At 51.5% G+C, this 20,574-nt stretch overlaps 2 protein-coding genes across 9 annotated transcripts in view; both read right to left on the bottom strand.

Moving 5' to 3' along the window:
- Nucleotides 1-11,673, bottom strand: part of crebrf (creb3 regulatory factor) — a 12,941-nt gene extending 1,268 nt beyond the window's left edge. The window contains exons 1-10 of one of the 5 annotated variants that reach the window (XM_061750886.1): nucleotides 11,308-11,673; nucleotides 7,604-7,742; nucleotides 6,846-6,905; nucleotides 5,413-5,594; nucleotides 4,336-5,345; nucleotides 3,967-4,239; nucleotides 2,957-3,146; nucleotides 2,815-2,888; nucleotides 1,912-2,031; nucleotides 1-1,041 (exon numbers count right to left, since the gene is read on the bottom strand). The exon at nucleotides 1-1,041 is cut by the window's left edge and continues 1,268 nt beyond it. In XM_061750886.1, coding sequence (XP_061606870.1) covers nucleotides 923-1,041; nucleotides 1,912-2,031; nucleotides 2,815-2,888; nucleotides 2,957-3,146; nucleotides 3,967-4,239; nucleotides 4,336-5,345; nucleotides 5,413-5,594; nucleotides 6,846-6,905; nucleotides 7,604-7,612 — 2,037 coding nt within the window. In that variant the 5' untranslated portion in view covers nucleotides 7,613-7,742; nucleotides 11,308-11,673 and the 3' untranslated portion in view covers nucleotides 1-922. The other 4 variants (XM_061750887.1, XM_061750884.1, XM_061750885.1 and 1 more) reach the window with 4 other exon arrangements.
- A 151-nt stretch (nucleotides 11,674-11,824) lies between these two features.
- On the bottom strand, nucleotides 11,825-20,125 carry LOC133466830 (prenylcysteine oxidase-like). 4 transcript variants are annotated; one of them, XM_061750919.1, is made up of 7 exons: nucleotides 19,828-20,125; nucleotides 19,233-19,439; nucleotides 18,981-19,155; nucleotides 17,883-18,094; nucleotides 16,978-17,118; nucleotides 15,048-15,447; nucleotides 11,825-14,071 (listed from the first exon to the last, which is right to left on the bottom strand). In XM_061750919.1, the coding sequence occupies exons 1-7, from the start codon at nucleotides 19,961-19,963 to the stop codon at nucleotides 13,825-13,827; spliced, it is 1,518 nt and encodes a 505-aa protein (XP_061606903.1). In that variant the 5' UTR covers nucleotides 19,964-20,125; the 3' UTR covers nucleotides 11,825-13,824. The 4 variants fall into 4 exon arrangements, with proteins under 4 accessions (XP_061606903.1, XP_061606902.1, XP_061606905.1 ...); XM_061750918.1 differs by having other exon boundaries at nucleotides 15,048-15,450; XM_061750921.1 differs by lacking the exon at nucleotides 17,883-18,094.
- Nucleotides 20,126-20,574: the final 449 nt, after the last annotated feature.

Genomic DNA, 20,574 nt, shown 5'->3' on the forward strand with positions numbered 1-20,574 from the left:
GAGTGTTTTGCTTCTCGTGCGGGTGACGTTTCCAAATAAAAAGGTAGCTTATCTAGCGAGCGCACTTCGCACAGTTAGCTCGTAACGTGGACTGAAAAAGGAAATGTTCCATTTGTGGACCCAACGAGCTTCACAGTTCCATTGGGGTCCCTCAGACCCCCCCATGCCCCCTCCCCCCACATCTACATTCAATACGGCATCATGTAAGCTGTGCAAAACCTTACGTTGCCTGGCTAGCTCGCCATTTTGTTGCATGTCTTTGGTACAAAAACAATCAATGAAAATAGATTAAGAGTGTGCAAATATTTCGTTTGTAACGCAAAACGAGCTCTCGGCCTCGCCCACCCGGAGAGTACCGACACGCAACGGTCATCTATTGCAGAGGCCTCCCACACGCACACACGCGCACTCACACGCATACGCACATACAGTGACTCTGTGGCATCGCGCAAGCAGAGCTCTCATATTTACGCACATTTACAAGATCTTCGAACACATCACGTCTTTCCACGCACGCACAAATATTTCTCCCGCCGTCACGCACGCACACACAAGGCACAATGAATAGATTCGGATCACTCGTAACACTAGCATGAACCCACTCACGTCTACTGTACAAGAAGGGGGCCGAGCCGGCTTCATCTTCATCTTCCTCCTCGCAGTCCAACGCCCGATTCGCCCCGCCCACGTACAACTAGCACCAAACTACTTCCTGTTCCGCTGGCGGCGGGCGGCGGGCGACGGGCGACGGGACTCCGCGCTGTCACATCGCGGCCGGCCCGAGAGGGGCGCCGTAAGACGGGGCGGGGCGGGAAGCCGGGCGTGCGTCGACACAGGTGCGTGGACGTCGGGCGTGAGGGGCATGCAAAGGGGGCGTGGTTATAAGGGGGGCAGAGGGGCGGCCTCCCGAGCGCCCGCCCGTCTACATTTTGGAGGTGGGCACCCGCAGGCCCACCAGCCCGCCGGTGGGGTCGCCGCATCCCGTGTTCTCCAAGATCTTGTTGACGAAGTCTGAAGTCTGCCCGGCGACAGGCGGCGACACTGCCGGCACAAACGGGAAGTCGATGGAAGAGAGGAAATTGAAAAGAATCCTCATCAGAAGGCAGTGGCGCATTGAGCTCGGGGAGTAACGGAAAAGATGGGACACTTTTCCCCAAGTATTATTATTATTCATTAAGTCATTATTATTATTATTAGTTTTACGGAATGACATGTGCAACAACTAATCCATTAATCCCCAATGAGTCCATTTTCAAACTAATCGGCAACTATTTGGATAATCGATTACACCTCGTTCGAATGAAAAGGAATCCTCTTCGTGTTTTTGCAAACAATCGCCAACATACGGACCAAATCGGAATCCGTTTCGAGATCATGGAAATTGTTATTATTCTTATTATTTTATCCGATCCATCAATGAATCCCCAAAAGAATAGACGGATCGAGTATTCAAATAATCATTGATCGTAGCCCTAATGGCTAACGTCTTCAGTTGAAGCTAACCTGCTAACTGCAAAGTTTGACGTCCTAAACTTCATTTGTAACCTTTTTCTTCCCATTTCCACCCTTCTCTTCTCTCTTCTCTCTTTTCATTGCATCAAAGGAGAATGCGAGCAAACAAACGACCGCACGTACTGTCGTCTTCCCGAGCCAGACGTGTGCCTTTAAGGGGTGTGGCCTCGTGAGGGCTGTCAGGATCTGGAGCGTGCGTGAGTCGTGGCCTCCGGCGGCTCCTCGCGAGTCTTCACATTTTATATTTGGGCGTCTGACCGTTTGTCCCGTCCAATCAAGAGCAAGCGAGGCCCTCCTTGCCCGCATGCCAGGGCATCACAGAACCTTCATCGCGCCATTTTTTATTTCGTATCTGAAGCTCCAACAAAAAGGCGAATAGGAAAGTAGTGGTTCACTCACCGAGCTTGTCCTGGATGATTCTGTCCAGCGTGTCGCTCACGCCGCCGGCGCCGGGGTTCGAGTCGTCGGCGCGGGTCACGATCTCCTCCTTGATGGCGTTGATGACGAACAGCAGCCGATCTACGGGGAGACGCGCGCGGAGAGCCGTCAAACTCCAGTCGCCGCTTTTACGACTCGGGACTCACGACATTTTGACGTATACGCTCGTCGACTCTCAGGCTGAAACGATTCATCTCGCACTTAATAACACGCAAACGTGAGTCCGCAAATGGACGCGTTTCTGCGGGAAAAAGATTCGGAGGCGTACCACTTTCCGGTGTTCCTTTGTTCCAAGCTCCGAGGACGCGATCCGAAGGAAAAAATCATCTCGCTCTTTCAATGTGGCATAACGTGATTCCGGTTGTGTAATAGTTGTATTCAAGTGTGCTCTTCCCGGTGTGCCGCTACGTTCGGCGAGGAAAACGGAGAAGGCGGGACGTTAGAGACAACTGCGCCATCGCCACCAGAAGAGTCGGCGGAGGGCGAAGCTCCGCCCACCCGCCCACCCACGCTTTCGTCGCGTCAAATAACAAAGAAAGGCTTTCTATTCTCTCGAAGTTGACTTTGTTGCAGCTGCTTTTGTCTCTCAAAAAGTCAACTCGAGTGCGGAGCGTCTCAAAGGTCAGACCGCGCGCGCCGACGACCGTTTGTTGCGTGTACATCAGATCGGGATCGCTGACACTCGGAAAAGCGGAGCGACTGGAAAGGCCATCCACGCTAACGTGATACGATGTCGTCGTCGCGTTCGCCTGGCGGACAGAAGTCGAGTCCGTCCGCACGTTGTCTGTTTTTTTTGCCGCACGGTTAATTCTTTCCACGTCTGGAGCAAATGGAAAAAGCCGGCCATCCGCTCGGAAGACGTACCGTACTCGGTGCCGAGTCCCCACAGCTTCACCTTGTTGGCTTCATACTGCGCCTTCTTCTTCAGACGGCACGCCCTGCACACACACAGCGTCATGTGACCGTCGAGCCCGCGCGACGGCGGGCACGTGACCGCGCGCGTTACCTGGACGCCAGCTTGTTCTTTTCCTTGCGCGACCACGGCCTGGCGGTGAGCGGCAGCTCGCTGACGGGCGTCAGGTCTCCGATCACCTTGTTGAGCTTTCGGAGCTCGGTGCCGATCTGCAGGAGCTTCCTGGGGTTGGGGGTCAAGTCCTCCACGTCGGTCCGCCGAGACTTCTTCAGTGTGTACTTTCCTACAACGGCCAGAGCAGGCCTTCGTACCTTTGCGTATATGGCAATCTCGAAATGCGCAAAAGTGCAATACAGTCAATCGCCGCCGTGGCGCGCATTTCCGAGCCAGCGTTTTTACGAGCTGTACGATCAAGTCTGAATGTAGAATTGCGTGCCTCCGGGGTGGTACCGCGAGTGAGGAAGAGGCAGGGAAGGTCCCCGGTCGTCGTCCAGCCAAACGTGTGTCTCCCGCAGAGCCGCAAATATTGTCGTACGCTTTGTTTAGGCGTGCTGCCGCTCCATTTGTGTTTAAGTGGCAGTCGTGAATAAATATCTGAAGAACGTGTGTGCTCATTTATGGGAGCCCGTCTATGTCGTTTCACATTACATGTTAGCATGAAGCTAGCGGACTTTGTGTCTGAATAGGTTTTACTGCCAACTTCAACTGGGAAGACAAACAAACTCATTTGGCAAAAAAAACTTGCGTGAGGGGGCAAGAAATCAAAGAGGCTCCGGATTGGGCCGTCCCGATAAACGGGCGGACTGTGTTGCGGCACGGAAGTGGAATAGTGAGGCCAGTTCCCAATCCAAACGGGTTCTTTTCTTGCCAAGCGGCGTCTGCACCCGATTTGGTTATTTTTGCAATTCAACTGCGGGTTAGCGCACTCGTGCTTCACTTTGATCGGGAAAGTCAACGTGATATTGGGCCACCTTTCTGATTTCAGGGCCTTCTGAGGGAACGAACGCCAACGCGTGACACGGGACCGGTCGAAATAGCACAACTAGCATTTCGCAGGCAGCGGCGGGACGGGGAACCCGGATTAAACGAGCTGAAATGTTTACCGTGCAGGGGTCCGTTCTTCTGGTACAAGTTGCTGGGCAGAGTGTGGCGGTCCCACTCGCAAGGTTTCAGCAGGCGCTCCTGCTTGGATGGCGTCAGCTGCTCGCTGTACTCCCAGAAGTAGCGACGCTTGCCTCGCTTGCGGCTCGACGCGCCCGCCGTCGAGCCCTTCGCGTCCTCCGGGAGGGACGCGTCGCCGCCTGCCGGCGAGGAGGAGGAGGAGGAGAAGACGACGTGGGCGAGAAGAGGACACGAGGAAGAGGACACAAAGAATTCTGAAAATCAGTACAATTATGAAGCCGTCGAAAAAATGGACAAAAAAGGAGGATGAAGAAGACAAAGAAGAAGAAAAGACGAGCGCGTGCGCGTACCGTGCTCGGAGAAGGCGTCGCTCATGTCGTCGTCCTTGTCGGCCTCGTAGTCTTCATCCTCGTCCTCCTCTTCTTCCTCGTTGTCGGACAGCTCGCGCTCGCTCCCGAAGCCTTCGTCGCGGTCTTCGTCGTCCAGCTCCGCCCCGTCGCCCTCGTCGCCTTCCTCGTCCTCCTCCTCGTCTTCCTCCTCGTCCTCCTCCTCGTCCTCCTCCTCTTCCTCGTCGTCATCCAGCTGCGAGAGGCTCCTGGTGGCCTGGCGGCTTTGCGTGAGGAACAACGAGTAGTTGTGCTCTTCCTCTTTGCTCTTGTCCTCTTCGCCCGGGCCGCCGGCGCTCCTCGGCCCCGGGGCCCCGCCCTCCGGGGCGGCGCGAACATCTTCGGGCGGAGGCGCGACGGCGGACTTCCCGGCGCCGAAGCCGCAGCCGGCGTGCGGCGCCGTCGAGGCGGCCGCGTCGCGCCGCAGGGGCGGGGGGGCGTCCGCCCTCTCCGAGCGGGTCAGCGAAGGGGAGTCCGCCCGAGCTCTGTGAGCGCTCAGGCGGATTTTGGCCTTCCGCACAAAGTCAAAGTTGGCCGACGGAGCCGCCGTCTCGGAAGCCCGTACCGGGTCCCGGGCGGCACGCGGTTGCGCCTGAGTCTTGGTCATGGTCTCGGTGCTGGAGGGGACCGGCCGGGTGGCCTTCTGGAAGCCCTCCGGGAAGTCCGGGAGGAGGCTCCGGGAGGGGCGCGACGAGGAGGCGCAGCTGGCCGAGGGCCGGGCGAGGCCGGCGCCCCAACCCGGGAGCGGCGCTCGCTCGGCGGGGGCCGGTGGCGGCTGGGGGCCGGGCGGGGTCGGCTCCGCGGGGGGGTAGAGGGCCTCGCACACGGGCTGGGAGTCCTCGCTGTTGAGCTGGGCCAGCGTGGGCGTCCGGCCGATCACTTCCTCGTCCTGGTACGGGCTGGAGAAGTCGTCCAAGCCCAGGAAGTCCACCTCCTTCGTGCCCCAGATGTCGCAGCTGGTCAGACGCGTGTACCTACACCCGCGCGCACACACAGCCGTTAGACCTGAGGCTCCGGGCGACGTGCGAGAGTGGCGTCTACCTGGTGAGGTCCTCCCAGTACGGGTCCCACTGCTCAAACGCCGAGCCGGCGTGCGCCGCGTCGCACTCGCTGAGCGCCATCGTCGGCTGCTGTTCGGCGCCCGCGTCGCGATCCTTGGCGCCGTGGGCCACGCCCGCCGCGCCGTCGCCGTACGGGGTCTGTCGGTGACCCGTGTCTCTGTCCTGGGGGGGCGTGGCGGAAAACACGAGACTGAACGCACGGAGGCCAGAAAAACGGCCACGTCATCGAGGGCCGGCGCTTTTGCTCTGAAAAGTGCTTTCGAATGAAGTTTGATTGATGGTCGGCCATATTGGGCCGTCGGCTGCGAGTTACGGCCTCCGAGTTAGGTCGGTGTTTCGTTTCCCGAGATCGGCGTTTGCTGAATGTTCGCGCGTTTCTATCAATCCCGCGGCATAGAACACGTGACGCTTTTGCGCCAGCTTCCAGAAGAACAGTAGTGGTCCGTCCATTCATGAAGGAAAAGTAGCGCGCTACAACAAGCTTTCCTCATTGCACAGACGCGGACGGGCTGTCGGTTCCATATCGCGCTCGCGAGCGCACGCTGGCTGCGTTTTCGGCCCTTTTATTTCAGTGACAAAAGTCTTTCGGTACGAAACCGCAAATTCACTTCCGGCGGCCGAAATTTCCGTGCGTCACTACTTTATCGTTACTTAACAGCCATCGGGCGTGCGTCCGAATTAGACTTTGATTTGGTCCGGACCTGGACCGCGGTCCGCCATTTGGGGTTAGCCGCGACAGACTGTTTGGGAGTAACGGAACAAATGTTCGAATTTAGGTTGCGAGCAGCACAAAAGCCTCGCTGGCTCCGAACGGCCACCGGTGTGTGGCGCTAGCATGAAGCTAGCGCGCTGCGCCGGCGGAAAAGTCAAGAAATCTTTCGCCGTTCGTTAGCCTGCCGCAGCAAACGCGATGAACGCTCGCACACATTCCCCTTGGTTCCCAACGGCAGCGGCATCTGACGGCTCAGGAAGATGCCGCCTGCTCCGGGGCCGGCGCCAACTCGCGCCGTCAAAATATGTTTTGAGGTGAAAGCGGACGGTGGCGCAACAAACAAAAAAGTGGAATTCCTCCATTTGCGCACCAAATAAGTAAGTCATGATTAACTTCATCCAATGAGGTCATGAAAAAAAGGAGCAGCGAGCAACAACAACCTCCGGTGCTCATTGGAGAACCAAAATTGTTCCGCGCACCCCTGCGCGGAACGTAAACTCACGACGCTGCAGAATGGCCGACATTCACCGGAGAAGGCGACTCGCTCCCGACGCGGCCTGTGACGGCTGCGAGCGTATGACGTGGTGCGTGCGTGCGTGCGTGCGTGCGTGCGTGCGTGCGTGCGTGCGTGCGTGCGTGCGTGCGTGCGTGCGTGCGTGCGTGCGTGCGTGCGTGCGTGCGTGCGTGCGGCGAGCACTCACCGGCTCGTACATGAAGTCGGGGTCGGAGGTGTTGGCCAGCAGCTCGGTGCTGGTCAGCGCCTGGTCGGCAAAGGAGAAGTGCTGAAAGTCGTCCCCAAAGGGAGGCTCCATCCCATTCGCGCTGGGCTGCGTGCGCCACATATCGGCATCGTCATCGTCAATATTCTATAGTAGTAGTTAGTTTTCTTTTTTTTTCTCGATGAAAAAATGTCGTTATTCAAAACAGGACATTACTTCAAAGTGATTAGGATTCCGTTATTCTGCTTTTGATGTGTAACATCCGTCCGGAAACGTTACAGCAGACGTCTGATTTGGAAAAGATAATCACAAAGATAATCCGTCTGCTCTCATCATATTTACTGTTGAGAGGCTGAAGTCCAACAAGGTCTCCGAAAAAGAGTTCGTGTCATTATTGCACATACTGTAGTACCCGTGTGTTGCTTGAGTGCCTTTAAGGGGTGTGGCCTAGTTAAGTGATGTTAGATGCCGGTTGGTGTGAGCATTTGGGCGCGAGTTGTGGCTTACAGCACCCTTAACGGCTTCATTTTTTTCCATTTCTTTTTTATTTCAAACTCACCCGAGCGGCGGCGTATCTGAAGCGCGCTCGTAACTCACATTTCGGCTCGCGACGCAAAACGAAACGGCGACCGAGCGACGGCCGTCGACCGCAAAAACTGCGACGACGGGCCGCTCGCGCCAACGAGACGTCATTGGCGTGCGTGTGTCGCCATAGCGACGTGAGGCGTTTAAAAGCCCACCTGAGGCATCGCAAGGCACGGCTTCGCGCTCCAGCGGTGGGGAACCTCTGGGCCCGGGGTCCGGTCCCAGCGGTGCGAGGGCGCTCGGGGGCGGCGGCGACTCGCCGTCGGGGCTCCTGTCCGCCTGATCGAAGACGATCTAATAAAAAGACACAAAAACGACAGGAGAATCGCTGAATAAAGCCCGCGTCACAAACATCGCAAGTCCCACTCCCCTCAGCTTGGACTAAGACAGTTCTCCAAAAAAATAGGAAAATAAGATTGATATTATAATCATCATTCTGAATGAGTCCATGTGAAAACGGTTTTCATATTCCATGTGTATCATTGGTGGCCCCCGTGTGTTGGAACATGAAAAGAAAATGACATTTCTGCTTCTCTACAAAACGCTCGGATACGATGACAGCGATGGCACTTCGCGGCAGGTACCTCGTCAAAAAATGATCGGTCGTCCAAGTACCGCCATATTGACCGAAATTCGAATACAGTGGCGTAGTCGGCCCAAGTGTTCGGCAAAAACAAGGCACAGGTTTTAGTCCTAAAAAGTTGATTTCATTCCTTTCGCCAACCACTGTCGCATTAATATAGGAAAGTAGAAAAACATTTCAAATGAATTGCGTCGATAAAGAATCAACTGAAAAAAACCACAAAATAAATGTTGGAAATATATAATTTGAAATAATGAAATGCAAATGTATTGTTCTTAAAAGTGAAATACAACTGAACAAATGTAATGTACTGCACTTTCCAAACATGTTTGAGCATTTCATTCAGTGATCCTTTCGCCTACCACCAGAGGGAGCCCGCATACCACACTTGGCCAAATGGGCATAAATTGGCACATTGATTTTTTATTTTTTTTACAAATCAACACATTCCAACACAAGACAAAGACATTCAAACAAATATTTGAAAAATTCTCTGTCATAGATGAAACAAATACTTAAGTACAAAGTCAAACAAAACGAAACAAACATTCAAACCTTCTGGCTGTAATAGATATCTTTATTCTTGTAAGCGTTAAGGGACCAATAAATAAAGAAATGATTTTATTCATAATGTATTTTTTTATTCGTCGTCCAATTCATCGATTATCGGAATTTTGTTCTGCCAAATATCAGAATTGGCACGGGCCTCAAAAAAATCCAGATTTATTTCTGTGCACAATATTGGATGAAAATAAAACATTTTCATGAAATATCCGTAAATATTGGTATCGGCAAGTACTCAAATGTAAGACATTGTACTCGTACTCGGTCTGAAAAAAAAGTCGTGGAACGTTTACATCTGAATTGTATGGAGTTAAATCAGTACTGCTACTCCCACTGTCCAAAGTGGGAGTACTTTGGCCACCTCTGCGAAGAGGCTAACCCTCCTCGCTAGATCGGGATTTTGAGGGTTCCGTTAAAATGGCCGGCCAAAATCCCGTCGTAGCGATTCGGCACTCCCCGACCGCTACCGAGGGGATATAGCGCTCCCGCGCAACAATTTTGCAGAATGACTCAACAAGTGCATGCTTCTTTCGGAACGTTTCCGTGTTTTTTTTTTTTTTTTTGTATTAAAAAATATCAAAGTCAGCCCTCGCTATATCACTGGTTTTTCTATGTGTTTTTGTTTTTTTTTAAATGTTTTTGCAGCGTACATTCAAGCATGAATTTAGAGTTGCGCATCTTCAGTGCAGTACCTCGTTGTGCCACAACATGCCGGGCAAGAACAAGAGGCGGAGAAGGTGCCCTACTAAGCTGCAGTAACAGTTGTTGTTTACACACAGGTGAGATCAAAGATGCCTGTGAGTATTGTTATAAGCTCTGTTTGTATGTGTTGCTGCTCAGTGTGTGTTCAAGTAGCAGTTGTTTGGAGGGTTAGCATTATTGTAACAGCTATGCTAATTTCCATTAGCCTATCTGTGGCGTTTCACATTATACGTTAGCATTACGCTACTTTCATTATTATAAGGTTTGGTGAAGCATTTGGCTGCTTAAATATACAACGTTGAATTGTCTGTTTTTTTTCTTCCAGTCACCTGACAAACGAAGAGCTTGAAGCAAGCACGCTCGGCCTCTTTTTGGGAGAACCGCGTGAGCCGGCGCGTGAAAACAAACGAACTCTTCAAATGAGTTTTTGTGCGTTTGTTGAAACATATGCGAGAGGGAAAATGATTGAATTTTGTTTTTTAAATGTTGACTTTATGAACAGATGATGACCGGAACATATTCCACGCGATAAACACGGGTTCACTCCTCGAACAACGTCGGGATTGTTGATAATGTTATCACTGACCATTTTCAAATGTAGCGCTCTTTCGCCTACTGATGAGTGCATGAAAAGGGTTACACAAGCTCTTAAGGGGTTCATTTATCATTTGCCAAGTATGTCCAAAAAACACACAAGGAATTTGTCTCCGGTAGTTGGAGCCGCTCGAGTACGACGACAGACGCTCAATTGGCGGAGGATCAGTAATTGCATGGAACAACGCAGCAAACGCAGAATGCAAAGCGACTTCCCACGTTGCTCGACCAAATATGCACCCAATAATAAACATCCTAATTTCAGTGTTGTTATGGAATTAAAGCCTCCAATTCCACATCATAACAACAACGAAGACGTAAATCCTTTCAAACGCAAGATATTTCAAAAATCAAACTGTAGCAAAGCTCATTTGGAGCATCCTGTGCTCAGATCATCAACTAAGCAAAACAAAGCGTCACCTAACTCGGCAGCGCCAACACCCACGTAATCCTGCCTTCCCATTGGTCGAGGGGCGGTGGCGGCCCGCCTCCGCGCTCCCACGATTGGCCGAAGATAACGTCAGCGAGCTCGCCCGCGCTCAAGGTTGGTTGAGGCTGCAGATAAACAAGTTGAAGGCCTGCGCGGCGTCGGCCCACATTCAAACATTTCCCACGTTTCCTTGGCTACAAGCGCACAAAACCTCGACAGCGTTCACACACCGAAACAAACTCAACTTTCGAACGCCAACTAACTGCGCAATGTCTTCAATGTGGAGTGTACAAAGTGTTCTTTCATAAACATTGGAAGTCACGTGACGTCAAAATTCGAGTCCACAAATAACAAGTGTCCTCAAAAATCCTTTCCGCGTGTTTGTTTTTAACTTGACTAGAAAACAAAGCGAGCGAATGCTGGAGGGAATGTTCTAGCATGGCTCGCGCGCGCGCGCGCCTGCTCTTGCGTGCGTGTGTTGGGGGGCGTGTACCCTGCCAGCAAAAGTCTCCGTTCCACGCGATGAACCGACACACGAGTGGACCGCACAAACCGACGTGTCATCGTGTGTGTGTTGATTTCAAAAGTGACAAATGACTTGTTACATAAGTGCCATTTGCAGCCATCGTGACCAGGAATTAGACGGGCTCCCACGCGTGCTAAATGCTAACAAATCGCGATTAAATTCTGTCTCCATTGCATTCAAATGATGGAAGAGGCTAGGTGACAAGGCGCAGCCACAAAACAACAACAACGACGAGGAGGAGAAGGGAAAGGCGTCCATTGCGCTTGCTCTTGTTCTTGTTGTTTTCCGCCGTTTTAATGGCGATAGCTCAGTTGCATTCGGCCTCCGTCCGCCGCACAAAACAACAACGAAAGCTAGCCGCCGGCCTAATAATCCTCCGCGGGGGAGCAAATCTTTTGAAAGCCAAAAGAAGCAGCGCAAGGAAACCTTTCGGTTTGGTTTTGTTCCCCGAAAAACTCACTTCCGGGCGAGGCGCGCTGGCGTCGCGGCGAAACTTGTCCGGCTCGCAGCGTCGGTACGAGTCCTGACGACCGCTGCTGGCTGTCGTATCTTTCTTTTCTGTTCTTGTCCTTTCCTCGCTCGCTCGCTCTTGTTTTTGTTTTGTTTTGTCACTTCCTGGAAGGCGCGTGACTGCCCGACCACGTGGTACGCGGCTCGGCCAATGGGAGCGGCCCAATCCGAAACACACAACACGCACACTTGAATCGCGTTAACGACGACGTGTTCGGCGCTTCCGTGGACCAAATGTTTCTTCTTTCTCGTCCTAACGAGAGCAATGCTCCCCTAATTTGGGCACCTCCAAAAATTCGGACGTCTCCTTCAGCAAAATAGTAGACCCAAGTGTTCATTAAAACGTGAGACGTGAATGTATAATTGTAAGACCCAGCAACGTTGGACACAGTTGAACCATTAATACCGCTACATTGGAAAATCAATATGTATATTGACTTAATAAGGATTCAAAACTTGGGTAAAAATTGTACTTGAATTATTCCCAAAAATATTTTTTGGGTTATTAACTTTTTATTTGAAAACAATCAACTGGTTATTCATGTTGTGCTTTGATACACTTATCATAACATCAAGTTAGACACACCAAGTACTGTGTTATAATGAAAATAATTGTGTACAAAAGTCCCACATGAAAGAGCACTCCTAAATTGGTGTAACATTTATAGTTCTTCTCTCACAGTACTTCAACACTATCTAACACAAAATGGTTAAAATATTCATTCTCACCCCCAAAAACAGTTTCAAGATGAAATGCAAATGTATTGCACTCAGGTTAAATACAACTGTGCTGTACTTGAAAAGTAAAAAAATAATGTACATGGTTGATTCGAATTCAGTCATTTTTCACTTCCCACTAGAGGGAGCTCGCGTGCCACACTGAGAATCGTTGGACGAGAGCGCATCCCAAATCGTCAGTTTGGTTGACTGAGTTTGAAAGGAATGATACAACATGAGAAGACGTTTAGTTCCTGTTTTGCCATTATCGTCTTCTTTTTGGATCCCAACTTTTCATTTGGACACAGAATGAAAAAACACAATTCTTCGCTTTTTCATTCAGCGATGGTCATCAAGTCTCAAGTTTGAACTGTAAAGTCTCAAGCAAGTCCCAAGTCATTGTTCTCAATGTAGCTTCTGCTCTCCATCCATTTTGAAAACGATATCATCGCTAATTGATTTCAGCCGCATGTTTGTTTGAGGCCTCGTCACGTCCCGAGGCTGAAATATTTCTTTTCATTTTGGTCAAGTCGCCAAAACTGGGACTCCAATCCGCTCAAGTTCAACTCGCAACGACTCCAATCCCCGTTTCTGTGTATTTTTGAATAAATAAATCCCTTCTTCAATTGAACAATAGTTGTTGTTGTTTTTTTTATATTTGGTTGCAATGACTTCTGATTTGAAGTTCAAATTGCTGTATTCGAAATAAATAAACACGGGGGGGGGGCACAGTACGGCCTCGCGGTTTTGAGGACGGACGGACGGACGGACGGACGGGGGCAATTACAGGAGAATTTCAGCAGCTGTTCCGGGCAGCCTGCCCCCCCTTAATTAAGATTGTTTTTTCCCCAAGCGTGCAAGCCGGGAGGTCTTTAGGGCTGCTTGCAATCAGAGGGGCATGTAACGGCCGGAAAGGTCAAAGGTAACGAGGCGGTCATCATAAATAATACGCGGAATGAGGCGGCCTCCCAAAGCGAGCGAATGAAATTCAGCTGACGGAAGGAGGAGCAGGCCCCCTCCCGTGTTTGGACTTCCCGCTTGTGGCGCAGCAGCCAATCAAAGGGTGACTTTGCCGCCGGGCAACGTTAGCGATGAAACGTGCAGCAGGAAATACGCAAACATTCGTGATGTTCTTGCTCTTTTGACATTTTCAAAGCTGACAAATGTGGAGACGGCGGACGTGCTCTTCACTGGACACGCACGCGCACACATTGATGGATGTAGCATACATCCATTTACCAGCGGTGGAAAGTCACAAAGTACTTGTACTTGATTACTGTAATGAAGTAGATTGTTCAGCTATCTGTGCTTTACTTGAGTATTTATTTTTCTGGCGACTTTTTACTTTTAAAACTCAACTACCTGCTGACATTGATAAAAGGAGCTCATTACTTTGGAAATCTTCTTTATTAAAAAAAAATAAAATAACATTTAAAAAAAAAACAGAAACCGACACTAAGCTAGTGGGGCAAACCCAAGTAAGCAATTATTAGATGAAATAAACAATGAAAAAAGCCTAATAAAAGCCCAAAATCGAGGAAAAGGGGCCAAATTCTGCCATGAATATTTGGCAGGACTCGGTCACGAAAATGCGCGGTGAGCCGCGTACTCTGCCCGCCCTGCCGTGTCCGTAAGCCGAACACACGTCCGTGATGGAATAAGACCAACCCGTACTTTCCGAAGCCGGACGAGCCCGGCGGCGTCCGAACTTTCAGCGCGAGAGCTTCGCGCTGCGAGGCCTCCAAGGAGGTCAAAGTTCAGTCTTGATCTTGTGCATGAGGTCCTTGCGGTCCACTTGGAGGGTGCGCCCGTTCCAGCGGTGGTAAGCGAGCAGGGCGACGTTCTTGGCGGCCACGGCGCTCATCTCCACGGCACCGCCCGCCCGCTCCACGCCGTTCAGGTAGTAGAGGTGCGGCCGCAGCTCCACCGGGGGCGGCGCCGCGTCGCCGTAGCGAGGGTACGCCCGCTGCTCCGTCGCCTGCGCCGAGTAGTACGACCTGCGGGGGGCGACAGCGTGTCACACGGAACCGCCGAGTCCCCCCGTCGGATATCGAACTCATTTTCGCGGGGGCGTTGAGACAAAAATGTCACGAGACAAAAGACCGAAAACAAAAAAAGTCACTGACAGAACAGAAAACCAAAATGACGACGCTCGCCAGCAGCACGGAGAAGCTTCGCGTGTCATTGACCAGGCCACGCCCCCTGAACGACCAGGCACAACACAAATGTAGAAGTGCGTGTGAGCCGACTTGGCTTAATGGTTCGAAGCTGTCAATCATTTGCCGTGCTCCCGCGACCTTGCGCTGACCTGTTAGCTTGGCTGACACTGGGTTGGAAAAAGGAAAAAGGTCTCATCTCCGTGACAACGGGCCGCCTGAAGTCGGAGTTCGCTTGAGCCTTTTCCCGCCCGAGTCCACCCCCGTTTCCCGAGCCTCACGCTGGGCATCGACCCGTTAACGCTCGATAAGAGATCCATCGCCAAGCGGCTAAACTTCAGGGAACTATTTATTGATCGATTGAAATGCTTAATATTAAAAGTCAACATTTCACTTCTATTGAACTTACGATTTGGGAGCCGTTCGTTTGACTTGGTGAGACTTTAAAGCTGCAATTTGAAAGCAAAGTTGCCTTTTGTCTCAGGTCAATAAAGCCTTTACGACATGTTGTGAATCGGAAACGATATTTCAAGCAAGTCAAGTGTCGGAGTTTTCATGCCGACATTTTCCCTTTCGCCGCAAATGAATATCTATTGCTTATCGGGCTCCTTGGCAACCAAGAATCGCTAGCGACTTATTGCTCTTTCTCTCGTTTTCATCTCATGAAAAAAGCTGTTGGAAAACGTTCCAATTATGCACTCGCGGGTGATAACTGGAAAACGAAGCCGAGTGCCATCAAAATCACAGAAAAAGATCATTTCCGGAACCCTTTGGAAGCTTCCGAGCGGATGGGGCCCGCGCGGCGCCGGCGGCTCACCTGAAGAGCGTCTTCAGCTGCTCCCTGGTCAGCACTTCGGGCGAGAAGACTTTGTAGACGGCGGCCTCGTGCGCCCGTTTGCGGCGGAAGCCCAGCGACACGTTGACGGGATAAATGGCGGCCACGCTGTTGAAGAACAGCGCCGGCGCGTCGGTGGTCAGCACGCCGGCGTACGGGAAGAGGCGCGGGTCCGGGAAGCCGAACAGCGAGGTGTTGAGGTAGCCGTGCACCACGGTGGCCACCGTGCCGCGGTCGTCGTCCTCCGCCGGCTCCACAGGCGGCGCGAAGCCTCGGAAGGAGACGCCCGAGCCGGCCCGCAGCGGCGCCGCCAGCACCACCGCGTCGTACGCCGGCCCCGCCGCCTCTCCGGCCACGCTCAGCTGGTACTGAAGCGCGCCGCCTGCTGCGGACAACGAAACGTGGGCCTCGGTCACCGAGAAATGCGCGCACAAGTCCAGCACGTTCGCAAAGTTGACGCGGAGGGTTCAAGTTGCAAGAGGCGGCCCCAAAACGACAACATATCATCACAACCGTGTTTGCGTTCGACATTTTCGATGAATTCCAAAGTCAAAGGCACGAACAAGTCAATTAAGAGCCGAGAATGAACAAACACTCCATTTGTTGTTCAAAGACATCGGAAGGAAGGAAGAAAGAAGGAGACGTCCGCAAAGAGACATTTGCACTCGATAAACGTCAGGAAATTTGCGTTGGATGCAAGAGAAAATATACGAGGCCCGTTTCCCGTACGCCAGTCGGAGATCCGTCACGAGCAAAAACGCCGGCCGCCCATCCCGTCATCTACGAAAATCCCATCGTTCGGCCGATCGGAGGGATTCGAAAGAATGACTCTCTCGTTCGTCAAGTGAGCATTTGAGCAAATGCCGACCGTACCGGGTCGATACCAAAACTTGGACGTTTGGATTCGAAGTACGAAATGCGAGCGGCTCCATCGCTGTACAGGCCGCGCGAGCAAAGCGTGCCCTCGCGCGACCTGCTTGCCGCAAGATCGCTGTCAACGGTGGGAACGAACGAACGAACGAACGAACAAACATGAAGCCCGTACGAGCACTGCGACGGGACGAGGGGGAAAGTGACAACGGGTGTCCTTTTCACAGTTTTTAGGGAGCGCATTAGCAAATTCCCGGTTCAAGTTCTGATCGTTAAAGTTGTTATTATTGTTTTGGTAAACGACGAGTTTCAATATGCCGCACGTCTTTGGTAAAAGACGTTTTGGAAAGCTGATCCTGCATTGTTGGTGCGGTCTGAGCAGCTTCTCAATTTGTTCGCGGACAAGCACGAGTGATGACGCGCAAATTTGTGCGTCCGCACGGTTGCTGAACGAGGCCCGGTGACAAGGGGTTCCTTAAAAAAGTCACGCACTGGAAATACTTTCCAGATATTCACACCGTTTCCCTTTTGCATTCAATGGGTTTTCTTCGTTTTTAGATATAAATTAGCAGAAATGATGGGGTGTTGCGTGTCCAATTTTGAGGGGAAAAATTGACTTCATCCATTATGCATTAAGTTTGTAACATAGCAAAATGTGGAAAAATCTGAATGATTTTCCAAACTATTCACAACGCTTCACTTTTGACCGAAATGTGATTTCTTCATTTTTGTATTTTTAATTCATTTGCAAAAAATCCATTATGGAATAAATGAATGAATGTGGAAAAAAACGCTGCCCATTCCAAATTGCATGAAAATCGCACAACCCCCCCAAAATAATGTCAAATCAAGTTTTCTCTATAAATAATACCAAAGTGTTCCTCGTGCCAAACTGGCCAAAGATGGAGAAGAGCAAATTGCACACGCTGCTCTGACTTCACTTGAGCTTTAGTTTCAGCAGCCGACAGGAAGCGACTTCCTGGGTTAGGGTTAAAAAAAGCCGCCAACCGAGCGCTAGCGGTCTCGCGCGAAAGCTTTTTACCAGAGCGGAGCGGTCGCACAGAGGTGACCCGCGCGGGCACCAGGTTGGCATTGGCCATCTTCAGCAGCCCCTCGCAAACCAACTTGTTTCCGCCTTCCACCGCCCAAAGGTTGGAATGGGCGCTCGCCAAAGACACCGCGCCTGCAAACACAACACAAAAAAAGATCTCCGGTCGACGCTTTCCATGTGACGCCATCTCTTCCGACCGGGCGTATGCGTGCGCTACACGTGTGACACGCGCACGTCGCCGTAGACGTCACGTCATTTATTCGAGGTCCGTCGTCTATTCAACACAGGACTTGGGATTGTTTTTACACCTTTGGTAAAACAACCGTTAAAAGCGAGATCTCCGGGGCATACCGGCGCCGGTCGCCGTAGTGACGACGCGCCTAAAGAAACCGAAAGAGATCCCATTGGGATTCGGCCCGTTGAGTCCGATTGAGGCGTTTATACGGAGCCTTTTTCATTCCGTTTGGGCTTCTAAACCGATTCCACTCAGAATACAAGGCGCCATGTTAACCAGGATCTCAAAACCATTACATAGCGAGCGGGGAGTATTCCGGAGCGGCTCCAACTACCGCAGACAAATTCCTTGTGCGTTTTTGGGACCCATTTGGCAAATAAAGATTGAATTGAATTGAATTGAATCAGGCCTAGAGTCCAATCAATGAACATCTCTTGACAGTGATTCGGGAGTATTGGATTTATGGTTTCATCCCTGGTGTCGACTATTTTATAAAACTGCGTAGGACTCCCCAATGACTGCAAAAGAATTTCTCGTGGACTCTTTCGGAACTCCGGTATCGAGGTCCGCGGTCTAAAAAGCCCACTCTAGCTTCTGGGGTTGACAAATTCTCCATTGAATACAACAAAAAGACAAACTGTGATGCACGAAGGGATCTGACCCACGAAAGCGGGTATGCTGACGTTCTGGCCGTAGTCGAGCCTGATGACGGGCGCCACGACCTCGTCGATGAAGCGCTGTGACACGCCCAGCTCCAGCAGCGAATCGGAGAGCGGCCTGCGCGTCATGTTCAGGAAGCCGCTCCCGCCCAGCGAGTCCAGGAGATCCTCCGCCGAGCTGAAGGCGTAACCGTGGGCCTGGTACTTGTAGATCCTACGCACGATATTCATACATGCGCTGTAGTCTGCGGATACGGCTCAATTTCGGATCATTTGCTCAACAATGGTAAGGACGCTTGTAAAAAGTACAAAGTGAAAAGTGACAAAAGGAATGTTGCCACTACCTTGGTTTCCCATGCTGAAACAGCCACGCTTCAAGTCCTATCCTTTTTCCAAAAGTGACTGATTGCGATTTTTAGGCAAATGGTGGCGACCCGCTGAAATGCACTTCTTTTTGTCACCCAAAAGTCACTACGCTGTGGAACGTTTGGTCTGCGCATACAAGTGCATCAATGACCCCGACGACTTTCAACCCATCGCACTCGTAATAAAGGTAAAGACACGCAACGCTTACGGCACTTTCCAAAATTCATACGCATTCGTTCATATTTCAGAAATGTCTTTTGCGCTCCGCAATTGGGTGAATGCAAAATGGCGGCCTCATCACAGATCAACAACATCATCACGCTGAAGACAGCGCAAATTAAAAATACATTTACAATTAAAAAAAGCCCATTTGTGTTCGTGCTCACAGAAAAGGAAAACTAAGCAATAAGGAAAAAATGCGAGCCATCCGAAAACGTCATGAGCATCTTCACAAAACACACATAACGGCAAAGACATTTTGGCATCAAGTTTCCAGAAAAATGTTTTTTGTCAGAATATTTGTTTTCCTTCGAAACAACAAAAACCTTTCTGACGGATAAGATCGATCCCCCCCCCCCCACCCTTTTTGTTCTTTGTCTTACGATGGCTATTTATGAATTTCAGGTTTTAAAGAAAGAAAGAAAGAAAAGGCCAGAAGGGAGTGAATTGCTTCTCCAAAGGCAATTGACGTCCGAAGCGTCCACGATGGAGCGATGTGAAAATGACGCACCTACCTGACGAACTTCTCCATGATCTCCTCCACCCACATCTGCAGGCGGATGAAGCTGATGCCGTAGCGCCACCACAGGCGGAAAAGGTCCAGCAGGTACCAGTCCGTCTCCCCCAGGATCACCTCGGCGCCGTCGAACACCGCCGTCTTGCCCGCCACGCCGCGGCGGTACTTCAAGCCTGCGCGTCGTCACCTGCGTGAGCGTCAACGTGTGCGCGTGCGCGTGCAGCTGGCGCGTGTACGCGGGATAGCTCACCCAGCTGCTTGACAAAGTCCCGCATGTGCAGGTTGAGCGAGTGAACGACGGCTCCGCCCGACTCGTACCGGTCGCGGTTGACGGTGACGGTGGCCAAGCGGCCGCCCACCTCGCCCTTCTCGTACACGTCCAGCTGCACGTCGGCCCCGAAGTGCTGGCGCAGGAAGTGGGCCGCGGCGCTGCCCCCGATGCCGGCGCCCACCACCGCTGGAACAACAGTTGCCACCGTCAGGCGCACTTTCGCCTTTTGCTTGATTTGACTCGCGCTACGGAAGGAACCGAGAGGCGGACGCCTACAGCGTCCAGCTTGAAGCTGGAAGGGGTTCGACTGGTCAGGAAATGACGAGCAGAAAAGGTTCTGTACATGTCCTGAATCAGCCGAACAGGTCCGAGTTGGATGCGGGAGGAGGCGACCAATGTCAGCCAAAGGGAAACATTTTCAAATCGGAATGCTCTGAATCGGGTTCGACAAATGTGCAAGAATGATTGAATACATTGTGAAATGTGGCAGTAGGACTTCCGTTGGGAACTTCCCCCCCATCCTTAGGTGTTCAGGATCCACCCAATCAAAGTGCCCCAAATGTTGTGTTCTTGCCTATTTTGGAGGGCGGAGTTCCATCCACATGAGCGGACGCGGACGCGGAGGCCGAGGAGAGGGCCAGCAGGGCGGCCAGCAGCGGCTGGAAGCCGCCGCAGACATCGCCGCCAGCGGACCCGGGGAGACGCCGCATGCTGTCCGCTTGCCGGCCGAGGAGGAGTCGCGCAGAACGGACGGAACGTCTCCCGCGTTGACCCTCGGCTCGGCTCGGCTCGGCTAACGCTTAGCAGCTAGCTGGCTCACCCAAACTGCAGACAAAAAAGAACATCGAGCGATTGATCGAGTCTGGCGGCGCAATATCACGTGACATGGACGCACGTCAACTATGACGTCAGTTTTGTTGACGTCGCTGGACACGTCTCGCGTTTGGAGCACTAGATGATATTTACTCCACTTATTATAGATTTGTATTTTTTATACACGATATATGATTTACGCCAAAACGACATCATTTATATTGAAATAAAAAAGGCATAATCACTCTCCTATTCTGCATGTTATTCTTGACTCAAGTCTTACAATTTATGGGACTTTAACACCATTTTACAAACAGGGCCGGCCCTAGCCTTTTTGGTGCCCTAGGCAAATTAGCCCCCCCCCCCTCCCAGTTTGAGGCGTAAGGTATCTTTTTAGTGCATCTGGAAAGATATGAAGTCGATTTAATTATTTCTGTACAAACAAAAAAGCTGCAGGACGACACACATCCGCTCCAACACATCAGTGTGCTGCTCTTCTACCGACCAT

Source organism: Phyllopteryx taeniolatus, chromosome 17 (genome assembly GCF_024500385.1).
Source record: "Phyllopteryx taeniolatus isolate TA_2022b chromosome 17, UOR_Ptae_1.2, whole genome shotgun sequence".
NCBI lineage: Eukaryota > Metazoa > Chordata > Actinopteri > Syngnathiformes > Syngnathidae > Phyllopteryx > Phyllopteryx taeniolatus.